Genomic DNA, 20698 nt, shown 5'->3' on the forward strand with positions numbered 1-20698 from the left:
TCAGGGGGGTTATGCCCGGGGCCGCTGCGGCGGGAGGGCACGGAGGCTCCCGGCGTGGGTTTCACAGCGCACGCACAGCCCCAGCGCGACCGGGGGAATATCGGAATACTGGGATATTTATTGACACGCGTTGACCTGGAAGATGCGGAGCGCCCAGGGAGAACGAAGCGGGAGAAGGTGCGGGGTCCCACGGCCGCACCCCCAGCACCACCGCTCCTCAACCCCGGCACCGCTGGTCCCGTCCCGGCTCAGAGACGCGGGGGTGATGCTGCCGAGAGAGGTCAGGCTTGGAAGTTTCGGTTAAAAAACTTTAAAATAAATTAATTAGGTAAAAACACAAGTCAGGCAAGGCATACAGAGAGGACACCCCGGGGTTACAATGGCCCCAGCGTTGCATTTCTGATCAGATGAAGGGATGAAGCTGAGGAGCTCAGCTCGGGATGTCCATGGCTCCTCTGTGGGTATCCAGCATCACCTTTTGGAGCAAGAGCTGACCAGAGCTTCTGCATCTTTAGTAACTCAAATATATTCTGATTCAGTTGGAGAAATGTCCTGAAAAGTCTCAGGTTGTGACAGAAGGTGACCAAGGAGTGCTCTCCCCAGGTCCATCAGGAGCCATGAACTCCAAGTCAGTTTTTGCCTCTGTGTTCACATACAGGCTGGAAGGTTTCCCACTCCTATCTGTGGTACCTGGCAGATTTTGCCCTGTAATACATTCTATAACATTCACATACTGAAAACAAAAGATTAGCTTTGCAGCTGTTTAAAAAAATAAAATTGTAATGACAAATTTTGAGTGAAGTCCTCAGGAAAGACCTGATGATGGTACAGAACATTGTGCAGCTAAATTTAAAGAGAGACTTTACATACCCAGATAGAAAAAAAAAATATTATCTCTATTATCTGGCCTATGTAGAAATTAAAAAATAAGAAACCAGCCAGATAATAAAATAATTTTGCTCTAATACACACTAAACATTCCTTGTCCAGCTATTAAGGTTACAACATTCCTAGGCAGAATCTGAAAAATGAAGAGGAAAGTACAAATTCAATTTTCAGATCTTCTTCTGCATCAGCTGTTGGATGGATCCTCACCTGCTAAAGCCAGGGAGCTGCCTGGCAGGAGTTTTGAGAGGTGCCTGAGAGTTGGTGTCTCTGAGCTGTGTTTACCCCCTCGGCTCCCACATTCTGCAGGAGAAACAATGATGAAGAATTTGTGTTTTCATTCCATCATTCCTCTAAACTGCTGGGTGTACTTGGACAGCTCCTCAGTTTGATCCTGAAGTTCCCTTAAGGCATCTGGGTTTGGATATTGTATTGCAGCATTTTTGGTGGCAAGTGCCAGATTCTTCAAGAGGCTGCAGAAGCGGCTGCTGCTGTGCAGAACATCATTCCGAGCATCTCTCTCCTGAGTTTCCTGGCAGAGGGAATCCACTAACTTTTGTCCCACCATAATGATCAATTTGCTGTGGGATATGAAGATTTCAGGTGGCTGGTTGCTGCTCAGGCTGCTGGTAAACACACTGATTGCCTTGTGAAGTGCACTGAAACACAGCTTACAGTGTTCTGGCAGAGCAATTTTCTTTGCAGAGTCCTGCTTGCTTGGAATCACAGTCTTTTTTGCAGATGGAAAAACCTGGAAATGGGTTAAAAAAATAAACAGACTCAGTCTGGGGGCACGCTGATTGTTTCTTTATTTGCTCTACTGTATATTCTCCATCATTCTCCATTTTCAGGGAGATTTGGTTAGTTAATAGTTAATAATCACCAAATTGCCCAAGCCCAGGAGTCCTTTACAACATTTCTCTTTCCATAAAGGACTGGACTTCAAAGTGGTACTTTCTACCAGCTGCCTCTTTTCTCTAAACTGAATTCACTGAACATGATTTTAATAATGGATAACACAAAGTCCTGTAGCTAAACATCAGTCATTTCAACACAAAACATTCAGACTTGATCTTTAATGGTGCTGACTTCATGAGGGTTATGACTGATTAAAAATGTACAATAACAAGAGAGTCCTTGTCAGTGCATGACATCTGAAATACTAACTCTGACTGCCTTATCCCAAATGGTACACAAAGGCAAGCAAATAAACAGTATGTCTTTAAACTAGAGTGGTTTGTTCCTCTTGAGGAAAATAAGTGTTTTGCATGGGTTTTCAGCATTAGTTCTAAGAATTAGTTCTGGAAAAATGAACTATGGGAAAATAAGTATCTATATATAGATAGGTGTGTCCAATGCAAATTATTTTGAATTTTAGCAAGCACAGTAATCAGGGACTAGAAGTCTTCATCAGTAATGATTTTCAAAGTCAGAAATACCTTTGGTTTTGAATCTGCACTCTTCTTTGCTACTTCTTTAACTGAACTGATTTTCTGTGCCTGTCACAAATCAAAATAAAAGCAAAGTTGAAATGGCTTACGGAAAATATATTTAAATATAAGTGTGGTTTTCTCTTATTTCAGGGGGAATTTACTCCTTCTTGCCCTGAAGCTTTCATGTTTAGGACAACAATGATACATTTATTAGAAGTAACTATAATTTTTTCCTACCAAAAATTTGAGATTAAAACCACCACCATCAAAATAACATTTTCTAAATTCTAAAGACAAGCCAGAATTTCTTTGGGAAACCAAAAGACTTATATTCTTAGGAGACATTTCAGTAATTCTAAGGAGAATGATTCTAACAAACTACTCTAACAAATCTGATAATTCACAGGGTTTAATTTGTTACTCAAATCTTCTCTGATTAATTTGTTACTCAGATCCGTTACACCTCCAGTTAGAAAGTTAACACTTCTTGTATAATCATGTCAGAGTCAAACAAACAAAAATGTACTGACAAGAAGAGAAGTACTACTCCAAAGAGAGGAAACAGATTGCTAGCCCCCAGCTAAAAGAAGTCTCTCAAATGAATTTGAACTGGCAAGCTATATTTTTTTTTTTTCTCAGTGCTGGCTGCCTGCCTAGGTAAGTTCTCAAATGCCAGTTCTCTTTATTAGTTACAATTACTGATCATCCTACATGTGCCATCTAGCACTCCAACAAAATCTTGAAGTCACATGAAGTTTGGAAACTAAGTAGTGCATACTGAACTCATGATAAAAAAGATAAAATAATGGTAATAGCTTAATATCTGCCAGTGTTCAAGAACACAGGTAGCAAAATGCAGTTATACTCACCTGGAGCTGCACATATTCACAGTCATCAGTGGGATTTTCGTTTGATTTCTCAGAGGAGACCCAAATTTGGTTGAGTTTATCAGGAGTATTTCTTTGAAGTGAATCTGTCTCTATCCTTCTCGGCGCTGTGGTCTGTTTTGCTGTTTTGTATTCTGGGCTGACTTTTGATGGCTTTATTTCTTGTTCCTTCTCATTTTTTCTGAAGAGCAGCTTTCCATTAGCAATGATAATGGACACAAACCTCTTGATATCATCTGGAACCGTGCGGGCTACCATGACAAAGCGGTCGAGATCATCTGGGTTGTTCTGAGGTTTCTTCAGGACCAAAGCCTCTAGTGCCCAGCTGCAGCTGTTCAGAGCTTCTCTTGTTTCTGTCAAGATTTTGAACGAGTTCATAAGAATTTCCAGCTGTTTTTTAATTCTGGTCTGAAGGTTGTTATCAGTCAGGTAAGAAGCATTTACCTTCACAACTTGAGCAAAGGCCAAGAATTCTCCCAGGGACACTTTTATGTGATCGACTGCTCTCCGGATTTCTTCAATGCTTTTCTCAAGGTGCTCCTGTAATCTCCATTTACTGCTCACAAAGATCATTAAACTTGCAACCGAGCTGGATACACTGTGCTGCAGTCTGGTCAGTGTCTCTATTGCTACATCCAGGTCCAATTTAATTTCTTTGGCAGGCTCTTCTGCTGATGACACAGAAGTAGAGTCAGCAGAAGAGTTTGAAGATGCAGAGAGTGTGCTGCCTCTGCTATCCACACTGGAAACAGATAATCTGTCTTGTTCTAGTTTGGCATCTCTCAAAAGTTGTGGAGGAGTGATGTATCCTTGGTCTCCAGAACTTTCACTGGCTTTTTCCATCCCTTTCTTGGACTGCCAGGGGGTGGGCAAACCTTTTGGAATATCATAAACATTCTCTCCAGAGACCTGATTCTCAGCCTTTGATGCCAGGAGGTTTGGGGTTACATCACTGCTACCATTTTCGGGCAAAAGGAGAACGTCCCGTGAGGATGGAACATCATAAAGGTGGATATCTGGGAGTGTTAATTTCCTTTGGGTTGGTGGAATATCATATAATGGTGGATTTACAGCTTTGGGTTCAGTATTTGTTACTAGTGGCTTGTACCTGGCTGGGGGTATATCATACAGTGCTTGGTTCTTCAGGGTATGGCCAGAAGGTTTTTGGTTTAATCCTGTTTTTTCAGGTGATACTGGAACATCATAAATCCAATCTGACTTCCGAGGATTTGGCAAGGTTTTGTAATGGCTCCAGAACTTTTTCTGAGATTCATTTTCTGGAACATCAGTTTCTCTTTTGGGAGGAACATCATATAACTGCAACAGAGCACACGGGATTTAATAAGCAGGGGTTTATGCAAGAAATAAGAACCAAAACTGATTTCTCAAAGTGACTGAGAAATGTAATGTCAATGGAACTACACCACAAAAAAGCTAGCCCAGAAATTCTGTTTTCTAAAATGCAAAAAGCTGCACATGTGAAAATTAAAATATTTTGAACACGGGTGATTAAATAACACAGCAATGTCCCCAGCTAGTGATATCTGTGAGCTCTTCCCTGTCTCCTTTAGGGTAGGAAATTTCATAGCTTTCTGAAAAGCCTACAAACCAAGTAAAATGCCAGTTTAGCAGTAGGTAACACTAAACAGTTTTAAAGAATGGAGGAGGTAAGATTTTATTAGTTTCTGTGTCAGAAAACACTGATTTTCCAGTATTGCTACCCCCATTCATATGCATACCCTGACAAAAAACCCCAAATAAACAAAAAACCCCAAATCATAAACAGACTCAACTGACCACTCTCAGATAATTGCAAGTGTTCAATTTTTCACATGATACAGGTTTGCTAAGACAGATACAGATCTTTCCCAATGCCCTGAAAATACAGCTGTAGTCTATAAGCTGGAAAATGCTAACGCAAGACCACTTCTTGTGTATGAAAATCCAGACTGATATTAACAGGCACTTGGAGATATATTGCACCTGGATGCCTCACAATCACAAAGCACAAGCTTGAGGGAGTGCAAGGAGCTACAGGAGTGTGCAGCAACAAGAAACAACTAAAGGTATCACCATGACATAAAATTTTCAGAAGAATTGGCCAGGTCAGGCTTCCCCATCTGCAGAAAAACGTGCATGAGAAGGGGAGCCCAGACAGGGGTGTTTCAGACCAAAGCCAGAATCTACCAGAATTCCCAAGAACAAAAAATTCTAAGAAAATTTGATTTTGGAAGCAATGATAAACTGTGTCTCTGAGCAGAGATCTGCTCCCAGCTGGTGGGTATGATTGCTGTCAGCCATGAAGATGTCAGGAATGCTTCAGGGAGCACTGGTCCTACTGTCCCTGCTGAACAGGCTCTGTGCAAGGCTGGTTTGTCCAGATGTGGGGCAGCTGTCAGCCTATAGCACTTCTCTACAAATCCAAAAAACCAGGAAGCCTCAGATTTTGTGTGCTGGGATGGTTTGAGATCACACACTTCAGCCCTGGGTATGTGTGCTAAGGAACCTGTCAAAATTCTCTTGGGTCCTAAAATGGTTTAAGAAACCCAAAAGATTTGGCACTCAACTAATAAGAGTATTCATGAAGGCATTTTTTGTTGTTGTTACAAAATTTCAGATCAGCCCTTTCTTCAAGCATGGTATTTGTCAAACAGTGGGGAAGAGATAGGAAGTCTGACCACCCCCAGCTGAAGATGTGATCTCCCCCCATCATCAAGGGAGGTTCAGCATCATACTAAGAAGAGATTATTCTTGTGTCCAAGGATTCTTACATTGCTCCCTGCTGTTTCTTTCTGGGTGACACCTCCTGCCTTTTCTGGGCTGGATGGAATGTTGTAAAGCTGCTTCTGATCCTCCTGGAAACACTCGGTGGATCCGACCAGCACAGAGCCCTTCCGTGCAGTGGGTGGGGTGGCACCACTCTGGTCAAAGAGGAAAAAAAGTTTACTTCAGTCTTTTTTTAGAGCCCCCTGAAGACTTCAGTGGAATCAAAGCTCATACACTGTGTAGCTCCTCACTTGGACAGCGTGGGTCAAACTCAACCCACTGGGAGGGTGGTGGGCACTGGGTGGTGCAAGGCAGCCATCAGCAACACATCTGGCTTTGGGTCTGAGTAGGGATCATCCCACTGAGACCACGTGGATAAAGAGACTAATTTATAAATCAAGTTCACTTGTTTATAAACTTATTAGAGCAGGCTCCATCCTGCACTGCCAGGGAGGCCACAAGGTACATGAGGAGACTCCATGGACATGCTCAAGTCCCACACACACCTTTGGGTGGCAGGTGATGGGCTGGGGCTGGGGTGTCTGCCCCTTCCTGGTGATTCACACAGCCTGCAGTGACACGTAGTGGAAATGTGGTGACATTCACTGTCCCCAAGAACAGTATCAGCAAGATCATGTAACAGGACACTTCAGAGGCAGATGAAACCAACATGCTGCCCTTCCTCTGAGTGCATCGTGGTTACGTGATCTAATCCCTTGCATTTGCTTGCCCAGGAGGCTGGTTATGTGGGTGACATTTATTCCCTTTTCATATATGCACTGGTGACTCTTCTGTAAACACAGAGACCTTCCCAACCAAATGACACAAAGCACATTTCTTGATGGATGAGCCAAGGCAGAAAGCTGAGAGTTCACTTGTGCCCTGGAGCTCAGTAATGGCAAAACTGAAAGTGTTTATTAGAAACATACCAAATTTAAGACAGATTGATCTAAATGTCTACCAAATTAAAAAAAATAACAATTTTAGATTTTGAACTTCCCTAATATACATTGTTTTCTTCCCAGTTTTACAAAAAGCAAGCAAGGAAACACTGGAGTTTACCTTAATAGCTATTTTAAGGTCCCACAGTGTCCCAGCTGCATTGGGAGGGACTGGGGCAGAACTCACCTGTGTGAGGAAGGATTCCAGGTGCTGGGTGGATGGAACATCATACACTTCACTCCTGATATTTGGGACAGAAGCTCGACATGCTCTTGGGAGAGTAAGCAGGTGCTTTTAGGGGAAAACAAAACAAAAAACCACTAAATAATGAGGAAGCTGCAGTGAGCTGTAAGTTCAGGACATCTTTGAAAACTCAGTTGCATCAGAGAAATCACTCTTAAGTGATCAAAAACCTTTCAGCTTTTCACAGTTAGACAAGATAGACTAGAGCTGACCTTACAAGCAGGCATTGTATATTTTCCCCATAATTCTCCTTTGATAGCATTTCTGCTTAATTTCAAATAAGTATTGGCACATGCAAATCAAAGATGATCTGTCTTACTAACCAAGGGATGGAAAAGATTTGAAGAAAATCCAGCTACAGTTATCACTTCAATCTTTAGACTACTCAAAAGCAGAACCACTAAAAAAAGAAAGTGGGGGAATTTCTACTTCTTCAGTCTCACACAAGCATTAGGTCAAGCCATATTTAGCAGGAGTAAGAGCAGCCAAAAGGTACAGGCTGAGATGCATTATTCTGTAGTTATGAACAACTGACTCACTTGGAAGGAGCAAACAATTTTAAAAGCAGCTAGTTAAGCAACTAGTTAGGATGCCAGAATCTCAATGTTAGGAAAGGACTTTTTAAAAATCAACTCTTAAAACACAGAGTTTTGTTCATTCAGCATGGGTTTATCCTGGATAAATAAGTGATATCAAGAAAGCCATCCTTAACCCATGTCTGTTTTCAGCTGGACAGATCTTATTACAGAGCAAAAAGAAATTATGTTGAATATCATATTTTACTGCCTCTTTGAGGAAAAATTATTTCCAAGTACTTTCAGTAGCAGTAAAGCCAGAAGGTGCTCTGTGTGTCAGGCAACAAATAAAGAAGTGACAAGGCTTTTCCATAGGGTGAAAGCACACAGGCTTTGAGGGATTTTGTTTTGGTTTGTTGCTTTAAATCAGCTCCCTCAAAGACTTACAGTGGCTTTACCCACCTGCTCAGCTGACAGCTGAGTATGCCAGGAACTTTGCCAGTTGTCTCACAGGATCTGCACGGGGCAGTGGGGGGCACTGGGGACTGTTCTGCCCTCAGACTGCTCACCCCCTGCATCTGCCTGTGGCTCTGGGCAGTTGCTGTGGCAGCAGCTGTGAAGCTGGACAAGAGGCAGCTCAGGCAATTCTGAACTTCTAATGATAAATAAACAATAAAAGCAGGCTAGGACATTTTCGCATTTTTGCCCTTCCCCTTCCATTTTTTTTCCCCTCCCCCTTTCTCTTGTCTGTTAGAGTAAAAAAGGCTTAGATACATACACTCAGGAAATGACAGACAGACAGGAATAGCCAAAGTCCATGCCCTGCAGCATGTCTGAAGTAGGTGGTGCCACTTTGTGCTAGGATGGTGACAACCCTGAGCAGCAGAAGAGGGAGGCAGCAACACTCTGAGTTTGCTGAGGTACCAGAAACAGCAGATGCCCACAGAACTCTGCATGGACATGTGCTCTACACCATCAGAGAAGGAAGTTCTGTGTCCTGTAGTTTAACTTTGGGGTAGGTTTGTAAACAATTTACAGAATTTTCCAAACAAATGGTATATTCTTTACTTCCCGCCCTATTTTACCGCTGCTTTAAACTGTCAAAAAAAAGTGAAGGAATACAGAATATAGAGACCCTGACTGGTTGCCTAGATGAGCACTTCTCACATAATGCCATGAGCTGTAGTAGAATTGATGGGAGCTTCCTGAACACCATTTATTTGAATGGCTTTGCTGCCAATCTCATTGAAATGCTCAGGCCAATAGCCTTGATTATTTTCCCACTCCTAATGATTACTTTAACAACACTTGTTAACTGTTACAGCTTTTATATTCTTACCTGGTGCGTGGAGCTTTGGGTCCTTTCACTGAGCAGCTGTGCAGCCAAGGCTGGTACTTGGTATATTCCTTGGGCAGGCAGCGTACAGACCCTTGCTGGAGATTTAACCCACCCCTCCATCTTCTCATAGGTAGATGATGACACTGTAGGCTTGGGGATGGAGGGAACCTGGTAGATGTTTTGTTGGCCTGCCGGTGACCCTCCAGAGTCCCCGCGGGTGGAAGGAGGCAGAGGGGCAGCCTGAGAGGTGGTGAGGAGCTGGAGGCGGTTTGCAGGGGCCAGGCCCTGCCTGCCATGCAGGGAACATTTCCACCACCCCTCACTGCCAATGACATTTTGGTCCAGGACTGTCAGGATGTCTCCTTTGCGGAACGCCAGCTCATCCGAGCACTCCGCCTTGTTGTCGTACAGAGCCTTGGCCAAGGTGTTCTGGAGGGAGAAAAAACACACCCAGAATGTAGCTACACCAGCAAAAGTGATGATCAGTTTCCAGCCTGATGTTTACACTCAGTCTCATTTCAATCTTATTCGAGGTCACCTGTTCCATCCTAGAGTGGAAAGCTGGAGCCTGCTGATTCAGAGCACCCCAGGCTCATTACTTCTGTGACACATTAACTCAGGGAAAAATCTGATGATGCACAGAGTGACACCAGACAAACAGCCCAGTCCTCGTGGCAGGTCAGTGCATTCATGAGCTTAGCTTCAGGTGATAACACCCAAAACAGTGTCTGTGTTTCTCTCCATCACACAGACATCACCTGTATCTGAATACTTCTGTCTCCAGTATATATTACAGCACCTTCATAAAGTGCTCTTAATGTTTTTGGAGTTTTTTTTCAGTGTGGAAACCAAGGAAGAAGAGTAAGTGACTTTCCTAAGATCACAGAGAATCTGTGAGCTAGCAAATATTCATATTTCACAGGTTCTTTACCACAGGGCAGCCCTGTCTCAGCTGAAGCCCATAAATTTCTGGCAATCATAAGTCTGTAGATCACCACACTTTATTTTTAGCGTATTTATTTTGGGTATCTGCTTACTCATTACAAGATGACAGCTAAAAGCATGCAAAATAGTAGCAGCAGGTAGCTTCATTCACCTGAGGCATTTGTGCAGAAGGTAGAGCTCTGGACAGAATATTTTTCAGTATAAGATACCATTTGCCTCCAGCTTTAGAACGAGACCAACTGCTTCTCCAGCAGTGGGGCACGAGCTATGCTTCAGCTTTAGTTTCTTATCAGAAAGTGCAAGTAATGTCCACAGAGATAGCACCCAAATAGGAAACGTGATGCCTTGTATTTTTGTCCAAAGCATTTGCTGTAAAACAACAGCTGGCTTGAAGTTGCAGCAGAAGAAAACCAATTTGTCAGCTCAGCTGATGAAAGTAGCTCACAGTTAGAGCTCACAGTTCTTCCTCAGGGTGTCCACGAACAAAAGCCTCTTTATGATATGTGGGCTTGTCCATCAGCAGCTGCCAGGGATGGACAACAGTCCCATTTACCTTATGTCCTAGCCTGGTTAAAACAGTCATCTTGCTTTGAAATTGGGAGTCCACATTCTCTTTAGACAATGCCAAATGCTCTGAACCACCTGTGCTGAAGTCAGACCCCCAGGAATCCCACCCCCAGGTACATCCCAGGGAGGACTTGGACTTCACGGGTTGTTGCCATCGTAAAAAAGAAAAAAAAATAAAAGCAACCAAGCTTTCCCATTATTGAATAACACTTCCAGCTTTGGCTTAACACTTGCCTCCTTGCTGGGTGCTGCACTGAAAGACAAACCCTCTTCTTCAGAGGATGGGCAGGGGATGCTCTCCCTCATTTGCACAGTGGCAATGGAGATGTGAAGAGCCTTATCCGGGCGGATGCAGGGACTGGGTGGCAGAGCCAGGAAGCCTGAACTCAGAATCTGATCCCCTGCCTACTGCCTTACACAACAAGACTGTCCTTCCCAGCTTGCACCAATGCAAATAACAGGAAAAATTAGTTCACAGTGTGGTTTTAAAAAGCATCCAAATGCTGACGTTTCCCCAGCTAATGCTTTCTTGTGGAAACAGCATACTAAACACATTATTGTGCCCATTTCCTTAGTTAATGTATGAAACTATGTAAGCACAATTTCAAATCTCATTTGGTTTAGAATGAATATATTGGTTTTCACTAGGTCAGAATTTGGTGAGTGAAAGTTTCTGCAACCTAAGTTATGTGGAGTAAGGAGATCCTCTTCCCACCAGTGAATAGATATTGGTAGATCTGGTCTGCAAAGTGGTTCAGATTCTGAAAGGTGGTCTTCAATTTGTGGAGCTCAAATTAGTGGGCTGACATCTGTAGGCAACACAAATATCCTGAAAACTTTGAAATAATTTCACCTACAGGCCAAGCAGGGTATTAAAAAAAACACTAGAAAACTTGACCCAGATAGAACAAAAAATCTGTTTATAGATTATATCATATGTGATCTGTAGGGCTGGAGGAAAAAAAAATTAAAACTTTAAATAGAGAAGTGTTAGGGACAGGCCCCAAGCTCCAGACTACTGAACATGAATGAACTGAAAGACTGTCAGAGCTCTGCAGGTCAGTGGAGCTCTCAAACAGCAGAGGCAGAAAAAAAAGAGGAAAAAGAAAGAAAAAGAGCAAAGGTTCTTCCCTCTAAGGCAGTGCTAAATTAAGTGTCAAGTTTCAGGACACATGGCTTGTACAACAGAGCTGGAGAACAATTCCACCCACTCTTAGTTCCAGTCTTGCATCAGTGCACAGCAACATCACTCGAGCAGAAGGTTTATGGCAGTCGAGTGTTTGATCCCCCAGCAGAGGTAGCTCCAGCCTCCCAAGTCTATCTCCAGTTCCTTGGAGTCGGGTTATTTGCAGTACAGGCTCTGGCTCATCTAACGTGGGGTTATTTGTCAGAAATGAGGCACTATCTACACTTTCAGCTGTCTGGGACATATGTAAGGGATCACTGTGGCAGCCTCTCTCTCTCATGTAAGCAGAAGCATCTCTGACCTGCCACCAGCTATAAACAAGGATTGAATTCCCAGGATCGCAGAGACCTTAGGGGGTGCCTGGCTAGGAGGAAGCTGTGCTCTGGGGCCAAAGGGATCTGCATTTTTTCTGTCTTAGCAGAGGAGAGGAAGCTGGCTGTCCAACACTGTCAGCCACAAGATGCCATCCGGGGCCAGCTGTGCAGAGTTTTTATACAATCTCATTAATGTGTCCTTACAATGACCAACGTGTCAAAAACACTAAAGCAACACAGAGGAGAGAAAAGTTTTTTTTCCTTCTTTGACGTTTGTTGCTTCTTCCCTGTCAGCAGTCCTGGAAAAAAAAAGTCTCCCCAGACAAAGAACATCTTAAAAGCCAGTTTATCACCCATGAGAAAACACCTCTGCAGTCAGTGCTGTTACTCTTCTTTCACTGAGCAGATTTGACCAGGATGATGACAAAGCACAGACCTAGAAAACAGAGGTTACATCCTCTGTAACCACTTCCTGAGATGCTGTTCTCCCTCCTCAGAGTCCATGACCTCCTTAGAGCAATGCAAATTACTCACATAGCTTGAGCCAACCACAGGGAATGGATTTAGAGTACAAGACCTCTGGTAACAGTTTCAGTTAACTTGGGTGTGTAAAGAAAGTTCTCTCATAGCTGCACATGTGTCTCCTTTCACAGGATTGTTAAGATAAATCAGACTTTTTACATCTTTATAGCCTGTGGAACCTTATCCAACAATACTTCCATTACAAAACCTAACAGCCCTTGGGAGCCTTCAGCATGAAAGCTGTTAATTCATAGTTATTAATGGAGAGAGGGAAAATTTTAATTTCAGCTCAGGAAAGCTGATAATAGTACAATTCTATCATATGAAATTCTATAACCTTAAGATGGGAGTACTCAGACTGCTATCTGTGTGCTCTGTGATAGATCCAATATCCACTTGTGCTAAGGCAAAAAGTCTCCTAAGACTCCTAAGACTAAAGTCTCCTGATCCCTCTCCTAGTCCAATTCCCATACTCAGTCTATACGGTTATGCAAAAGAAAAAGGCCCACCCTCATAAATGCAAGTATTGCTAGAAAAATGCTTCACAATTATAAAATTATCTTGTCTGCAAGCATGCCAAAATAATTTCTGTACTCTACTCTTCCCACTCAGTTTCTATTTGGAAACTCCAGTTCCTTACTCCTTACATATCATTCCATATGATATGTAGGCATTATTGTACTTCACAGCATTTCAAATAATAATGATGTTGTTTAAAATTTGCTTCTTAAAACTGGATTTAAATAATCTAAGAAAAACAGTTTTAATCATGTGAGTCTTCGTGGATGAAGACAACTATTTCTCAGCTTCATTTGCAGATTAAAAAAAAAAAATCTCCAAGCACTTTTACTGCAGGAGAATGGGATTTAGAATGAGGAGAAGGAAAAGATAGAAGGAAAGGCAGTGGGTTGTGTTTGCTAAACAGTTATGTCCATGCATCAGTGACACCTCTGACATGTTTACAGAACTGTTTCCAGTTAATCTCTTCACCTTCTAATAAAGCTGAAGAAATAAACATTCTCCATCGCCTGCTTAGCTGGGAACACACTTCCCAGAGAATTCCCTTTTAAATGGTAGATCAAGTTGAGTCAGTTTATGCTTTGACCAATTCTGTTAATTGTAAAGAGTTCACATGGTCAACATGCACAGAAGAAAAAAAGAGTTAAACACTCACATCTTTCATCTGTGCGCACGTGCGTTCCTTCTAGCTCTGGGGTTTGCTCATCCCACTTGATGTGCAACGTGGTCTGTGACTTGCAGAAGGTTCTTCTACTGTATTTATTGGTTTTGTGTGCATATTTTGAAAAATACATGTTTTGGTGATATAGAAGTTTCAGATCTTCCTGTACAAGCAATGGATGTCAGGACTTGCTTTTAGTGCCTATTCAAAGGGTTAATTGATTTTTAGAGAGAGGTACCAGGTGTTAATCCATCAGGTTTTGAATTTTGAATTATCAAGCCAGTTTTTGATAAAATAAATAACAACCAGTTTTTCAGCTTCAGGCAGAACCACTTAGAAATTGTGCAGCTTCATTTCCCAGTGCTGCAGGGGTGGGAATTCCAGGCCAGTCCCCTTAATTTTTCCCAAAGATAGTTAACAAAATTCTAGCTGGGTTAAAACCAACAGAAAACCTCTGCTGCTTCCAGGGTGATCAGGATTTCATTCCCATTCATAGCATTTTTGCATATGTGGTTTTATGGCCAAGTTAAAGGAAAAATAAACTGTCACTTCCTGATATTTAAAGACCTGTGTATGTCTGGATGTCTGGGTTTTGGTTGCTCCTACTATCCACTATGCCCATGTGATCCAAATTACTTTTTTTTTTTTTTTTTTTTTGTATTTCTAAAACTTTTAGCACCTTAATTACATTTTACCACAACACTTATTTCTAAGCATGACTTTAAAGATACAGAAAGTTGAGATAAGCAGGAGTTTTCTCCTCCTGCCTTGAAGCAATAGATGCTTCACAGTGATTCTATAGAGCAGGATCCTTGCTCTCCTTCCTCTGCTTGCCCAGGGAATGGGCAAGATACTCCTAGGATGGGTCATCAGAAGAAACTGCAAATTTTTCATACACAGGGACCATGGGATACCCTTCCTTGTGGCATGACAGGATGCCACCCCTGCAGCCATCCCATCTGGCCTGTGGAGAGTCCCTGTCTGTTCCCTGGACATGGCAGCAGTGACAGCCCCCAGGAGACAGAGAGGCTCAGGGTGGGTGAGCTCTGATTCATAATGAATCAGCAGCAACACCACAACTCCCAAAGGCTCTCACTTCCTCCTCTCTCATCACAGTTTTCTGCCCCAAAGTATTAATTCTTTAAGACCACCCTTTTGGGCAAAGCTGAAATGTTAACTTTTCTCTGTGAAAAGAAGGGGATGGGTTTCCCCCTGCTCTGAGCATCACTCCTCCCACAGGGCAGCTGCTGTGGGTTGCCCCTTCCCCATCATTAGCACCGGGCACATGGTGACCACACAGACCCTGCCCTGGGTCTCAGCTGCCAGGGCTCAGCTGTAATGTCAAGCTGAAAGATTAACTTCATTTCACAGCCAAAGAAACCCTGGTTAGCACAAAGCAAGCTAATGCTAAGTGTCTGTGCTGTGCTGGAAGTCTGGGCAAAAACATTAACTATGAAATGGATTTGTTCCATCCACTTATTCCTCCCTCCTCCCAGAAGGGCAGCATTTCCTAAAAATGAACATTGCCACCACTCCTTCCCCCTTCTGAGCCTGAGGTCTCCCTGCACAGAGCACTGCAGGACACAGTCAATTGTTATCCCAGAGTGCACAGACTTTCCCTGGCCCATGCAACACATATTACAACTATTTGACATTTTCTTCATCAAAGGTGACTCAAGTTGTTACGACATTTGCATTACCCATTTTCTAGTAACCACTGTTAAAAAAAATAATCTATTTTGAGATAAGGCATAATGCAAACATTAATCATTTAAGATCATTATTTCCAAGAAAATACAGAAAGCAAGAGCCAGCCACAGTCATTCATAGCAACCTACTTAATAAGGCAAATTATTACTGAATACACACAATACAAACTCTTTCTACTTTTTAACCATACTGCTGGTTTTGATAAAGCAAGTTTTCAGCTCAACTTGTATTTCAAAAATTAAGACCACATCCTCTGTTAGTAACACACAAACAAGATCAACAGCACCCTCTGAAAAGCAATCCTGACAGATGCAGACACTCTACACACTTCCTCTGCAAACTAAATAGGCAAATAAATTAACTGCAGCAGAAATAAAACAATCCAGTACTTACATTGACCTTCATTTTGCTGTCTCCAAGTTCCCTGTTACTCCATCACCTAAAGAGGAGGACACAATCTCCCCCAGCCCTTTCTCTCCAAGTTTGGGTGGGTGGATTAGGCAGGAGGATTCCAGGCTCTGGCTGGACGCCTGAAGAGCAAATGCCCAACCTCCTTCCCCCTCCTGCTGCATTTGCTGGGAGCCCCAGAGGAAAGCAGCAAAGGAGGGGAGCTCATTACGTAGCAAAATTATCTGCAGGGTGCAATTGGGCTGCAGCTGCTGCTGCTAATGAGGGCCTGGTGCAGGACACACAGATGTCCCTCCTGAAGAGACCCCAAGGAAAAGCTTTTTCTGCTTTGCAACTGCATCTAAGCAGGATAACAAGGGGCAGTGGGGATGAACCAGTAAAGGAAGGGTTGGATTTTTAAGCATTTTTGTATATCTTGGAGTATCATTTTTCATTCCTGATTTGATTTTTTTTTTTCTTTATACTTGAAAGGAGTTTGATATTCTTAGAAAAGTTTACAGTCAGGTTTCTAGGTAACTGGACAGATCTCCTTTGTAGTTACAAAAATCCCTGCAAGGTGATCTCACTGTTCAGAGGCAGAAAACCTGAGTACGAAAGCTGAACATTAGCTTCAGATGAAGGAGTTTGTTTCCTTGTTTATTTTTTAAAAAAACCTTTAATATTATTAAATAATACTGTTATTTTTAAATATTCATAGTTGCTATTTGCTCAGCAACAGCTCTGCCCAGGTTATGCCTACACAAACACACTGCTTTCCCAGCTTTGTACTCCTGAAGAGTGGGGTTTGGTTTGCAACCTTACTGGTTTTGTCTCTGTACTTGGTACCTTTTTCTCTGGTCTGCCTTCCTCTTCCATGGTAGCTTCAAGATGAAAATAGACAATCATTCTCCAGCCCACTTGTGTAATTGTGTAACCAGGAAAGTGATGCATCTCAAATAGAAAATGCTTTCTTAACAAAATCTAAACCTCTGGGCTGGGACAAGGAGCAGAGAAGCAGCTAATGGACCAAACGAGAAAGAATTCTGGCATGGAGCAGCTCATTTTAATTCCTTTGACACTGTTTTTTTCCACTATTACAAGCAGCAGTTTTACTTGTTTGAACAGTCCACACAGAGACAACTTACTACCCTGGGATTTTTCAGGTGCTACCAGCGCTTGAAATGATCTAAAAGTAACAAAGCCACAACTTGTGGCCACAAATCTCCTTTCAAATGCAATTAAATGTTCCCTTGAATTCATCCCACATGGAATCACTCCCACACTGGGGCAGGGAAACCCTCTGCAGACCGTGGGTGTCCCAGGGCAGGGTTCCCCCCAGGACATGGGTGTCCCACAGCAGGGGAGGGACAGAGGCACAGGGGAGGGGAAGGAGCAACAGCAGCAGCAGCCAGAGACCTTTTCCCTCAGCCCCAACCTCTTGTGCCACCTTCACCTCCTTGGAGGAACCAGAGTGGACAAGGTGTACCCTGCTCACATATCAGTCAAGTTGAAAGTAGGAAAGGGGGGGAAGGTGTTTATTTAAGTGCTTGCTTAGTTGTTCATTTATTCTTTCTCCATCACTCAAATCTGGGATTAGAAGCTTGTGTTAACTGGCAATAAATGAAGTGAAAATTCCTTAGGCTGAGACTGTTCTGTCCTTTGCTGAACTCCTTCCCTAGGAAAGCGGGGCATCAAGGCACTGCCACCTGACTGCATCCCTGAGAACAGCCCCAAATTTATTGGGTGAAGCCCAGGAAAATGGAGACTTCACCATTCTCTCCAGTATTTCCTCTTGGCTGTAAGGAACCCCTTGCTCAGTATATTAGCTCTGGCAAATCCTATTTGCTCCCAGGAGTTTGTGACAGGGGTGACAGCAGACACCCCAGAGTCACAGGGCTGTGGGTGCAGAGGAGCTTCCAGAAACACATCTCACGTTCCTCACACAGTTGTTTGTGGACAACTGGGCATTGTGGAAGGGGAGAAATACTTCAGATAAACTTAACGTGTTTAAAAAACACTCCTAATTTTCCCTTGGCAACAGCACAATGTTGTCAAACAGTACAAGAAGTATTTCCCAAGCTCAGCTCGCCAGGCTGTGTTTTAAATTGCATCAAGAGCTGCAGCGTTTCCTGTGCAGACTGTGTCACAGATGTAGATGCAACAGGAAAAAAATAACAATTTCTCTGGCTGCACTCATATACTGAATTAATTTTCAGAAATGGTTTTTCTTGTCAAGGTGGAATAGTTGAGGCAGCACTAGTATTTCTGTATTAAGTACAGTATTCCAATATTAAAACAAACAGTACTGCAAGGGTAGTAGGAACCTTATAAACAGCTTGTAAACTAGATAGCAGTAATAAATTTGACATTTTCAGTTGTTACTCTGCTGAATTTGTCTGTTCGTGCTATGACTGTGTCTAAAGATTTCACAGCAGAACAGAACTAATACATTTATTTAGCTACTGGCAATCCATTTAAGAAAACTGAAAATATCATTCCTAGAAATAGAGACTCTTCTTTGTATAGAAATGAATCATGTCCTGCATCAGTTCCTGATGACTTCCGATGAAACTAGTCCTCTTCTATTTGCATGCCTTCTTGGAAGATTATCAATTAAAAAAGGACTTTTTTTCCCCCCACTATATTTTTTATCCAATTTCCAGGAAGCAGTTTATTTACAGTAAACACTGAGATCGTAATCATAAAGAAAAATTCCATTAAGCTGCTTATTAGCCTTGCAGACAGTAGCACAATCAAGACACTGACTTTGAATCAAGACCCTTACAGCTGCAGCTTTATCTATGCACACGAATAAAAAAATTCCAGATGCAATATGAATACACAAATAAATGTAAAACCCCTAATAAACTAATTCCAGTCTTTGAAAGTAACAAATAGTGTTTCAAAATGTCTTCTGTCCTGTGTATAATGTAGGGTAATTGTCTATCATGCAACAGGTCAATTGAATTTTCAGTCTCTGATGATATCACCGTGTCTCAAATGTTAGCAGAGCAGTAAGACAGGTTTAACTTTGAATTTTTCCATTTATTATTTCACCAATGTGTTTATTCACAGGTATTTGCTATTTGAAAATTCTACTTCACTCACAGTCCTCCCCAAGAAGATATTTCTTTCATTTTATAGTTTTGTCACAACCAAAAGAGCCAGGAGACAGTCGGTACATGTGAATATTGTAAAGAGCTCTCTGTCCATGAGAATACTGAGCATTTCCAATAGCACCAAGCATCATCCTGAATTCAAATACCAAACCCTACTCTAGAACCCTTTTGTTTATATGCTGTATTAAAAAAAAAAAAAAAAAGACATACCTTTGCAGCTCTGTCAATTCCTATGTTTTTATCCATTGTTGTCATTCACCTGCAGTGTCACTTTGAGCAACAAGATAATTACAGCATGATGAAAATTTCAGCTTTGCGGTCACTGTGTGTTAAGAACTGCATCTCAAGAGAGCACATCTGATAATTCTACCCCTAGAAGCATTCAGGAATTTGTAAAAAAGATTATGCTGGCAAATAATTTCTGTGGCAACAGGTAAGACTAAAAAGAACAGAGTGCAAAATAGAAGAAAACTTACTAGCATCTAACAGTGAGAAAATACTCTGTCTGCATGTGGAATTTTCCTTGATCTCTGTCACCAGCTTGTCGCAATTAACCACACTCACAAGTCCAACCCTTCTGTTTTGCTACATGTTCCTCTATTTCCTCTTTTAGAAATGTAACAGCTACAAGAATACTACACGCCACATGGGGCTGCACAACACTGGATAGAAATAAGACCACCAAAACCTAACAGTCCAGGATTTTGAAACCGACATTTTTTCATGACTTCCAAAGCGGTCTCAATGTTTAAGGCACCAATACAATTTTTTTTATAAAGGGGCTTTGTTTGTGAGAGATAATATCCTATGTATTACCATTCATACCTGAGGGTGAATGCTCTGCAAGACCCCTCCTGGCTGCACCAAGGCTTACACACACAAGCAAAGGTTTTGGCTTCTGTTCTGCACAGTGAGCAGTTGTGCTGCACCATGGACACAAACTTCCTAACCTGAACTACAATTATCTTAATTACTTCTCTGTTATTCCACTTCAGTGTTCCTTGGGATTCAGTCTCATGAGACAGCTCTGGTGAAAAGAGGTGCCCCTGAGTCCTGACAATTATTAATATTGATCCCAGAGCTGAACCCCCTCTTCAGTAGAAAGTTTGAAATCTGTTTCAGTGGGTGGCAAACATGCTGGGTCTCAGAGATGGCCTTTTAGGAAAGATTTTTCTTGAGCCATGTGCCAGTTGCTAACTGCCAAGGAGTGCTAAAGGCTGAAAGATACAAAACATTAGGACTTGAAGTTACTTTGCTTTCATGCTGGCAATGAGGCTTTTGGCCTCCTGCATTAGCTGGGGCATCACCTTGCTGTTTCCACGACAGCTTCTTGCAAGGAGAGGTCAGAGTAGGTCAGATGCTAAATGGATGCAAAGCCTTTGGAGAGGTGATGAAGAATTTCTTGGAGGTGATAAACTAAGAGGATGATGGTGCTTCCCTGAGCAGAGCAGCTCACTGCAATGTTGTTACCAAGAGATACAGGGCTGCAAAACTATAGAAGGGCAAGTGGCTGCACTGGGATTTTAAGTGATCAAATCAACCTTCTAGGTGTGAATCTTCTCTGTAGCATTCAGATCACTCAGCAGGATCACCTGGATACTTCCAGACTTGCTCAGTACAATGTTTCCCCCCAATCAAAAGCAGATCTAAAGCTGACTACTCGTGTGCACAGCCTTGTTCTTCAAGATGCAGCTATGGCTCCTCCCTGCAGTGCACTCCAAAGGAGTTGCCACTATCAATGTAGGAGGATGGCAAGAG

General features: G+C 42.4%; 1 protein-coding gene across 1 annotated transcript; it reads right to left on the minus strand.

Moving 5' to 3' along the window:
- Positions 1 to 760: 760 nt before the first annotated feature.
- CASS4 (Cas scaffold protein family member 4) lies at positions 761 to 20697 on the minus strand. Its single transcript, XM_071759818.1, has 7 exons — positions 19151 to 20697; positions 9011 to 9439; positions 7100 to 7204; positions 5977 to 6126; positions 3188 to 4522; positions 2325 to 2384; positions 761 to 1636 (listed from the first exon to the last, which is right to left on the minus strand). Exons 1-7 carry the CDS (start codon positions 19193 to 19195, stop codon positions 1223 to 1225), a joined length of 2538 nt encoding a protein of 845 aa, XP_071615919.1. The 5' UTR covers positions 19196 to 20697; the 3' UTR covers positions 761 to 1222.
- Position 20698: the final 1 nt, after the last annotated feature.

Source organism: Heliangelus exortis, chromosome 16, assembly GCF_036169615.1.
Source record: "Heliangelus exortis chromosome 16, bHelExo1.hap1, whole genome shotgun sequence".
Classification (NCBI taxonomy): domain Eukaryota; kingdom Metazoa; phylum Chordata; class Aves; order Apodiformes; family Trochilidae; genus Heliangelus; species Heliangelus exortis.

Excerpts from the sequence above, each read along its gene's own strand:
- CASS4 (XM_071759818.1), bottom strand. The coding sequence starts at position 19,195 with ATGACAACAATGGATAAAAACATAGGAATTGACAGAGCTGCAAAG. Across the intron at positions 6,127-7,099 it reads TGGAATCCTTCCTCACACAG|AGTGGTGCCACCCCACCCAC; the intron begins GTGAGTTCTGCC and ends CTCTTTGACCAG. Across the intron at positions 2,385-3,187 it reads GTGAATATGTGCAGCTCCAG|GCACAGAAAATCAGTTCAGT; the intron begins GTGAGTATAACT and ends GATTTGTGACAG.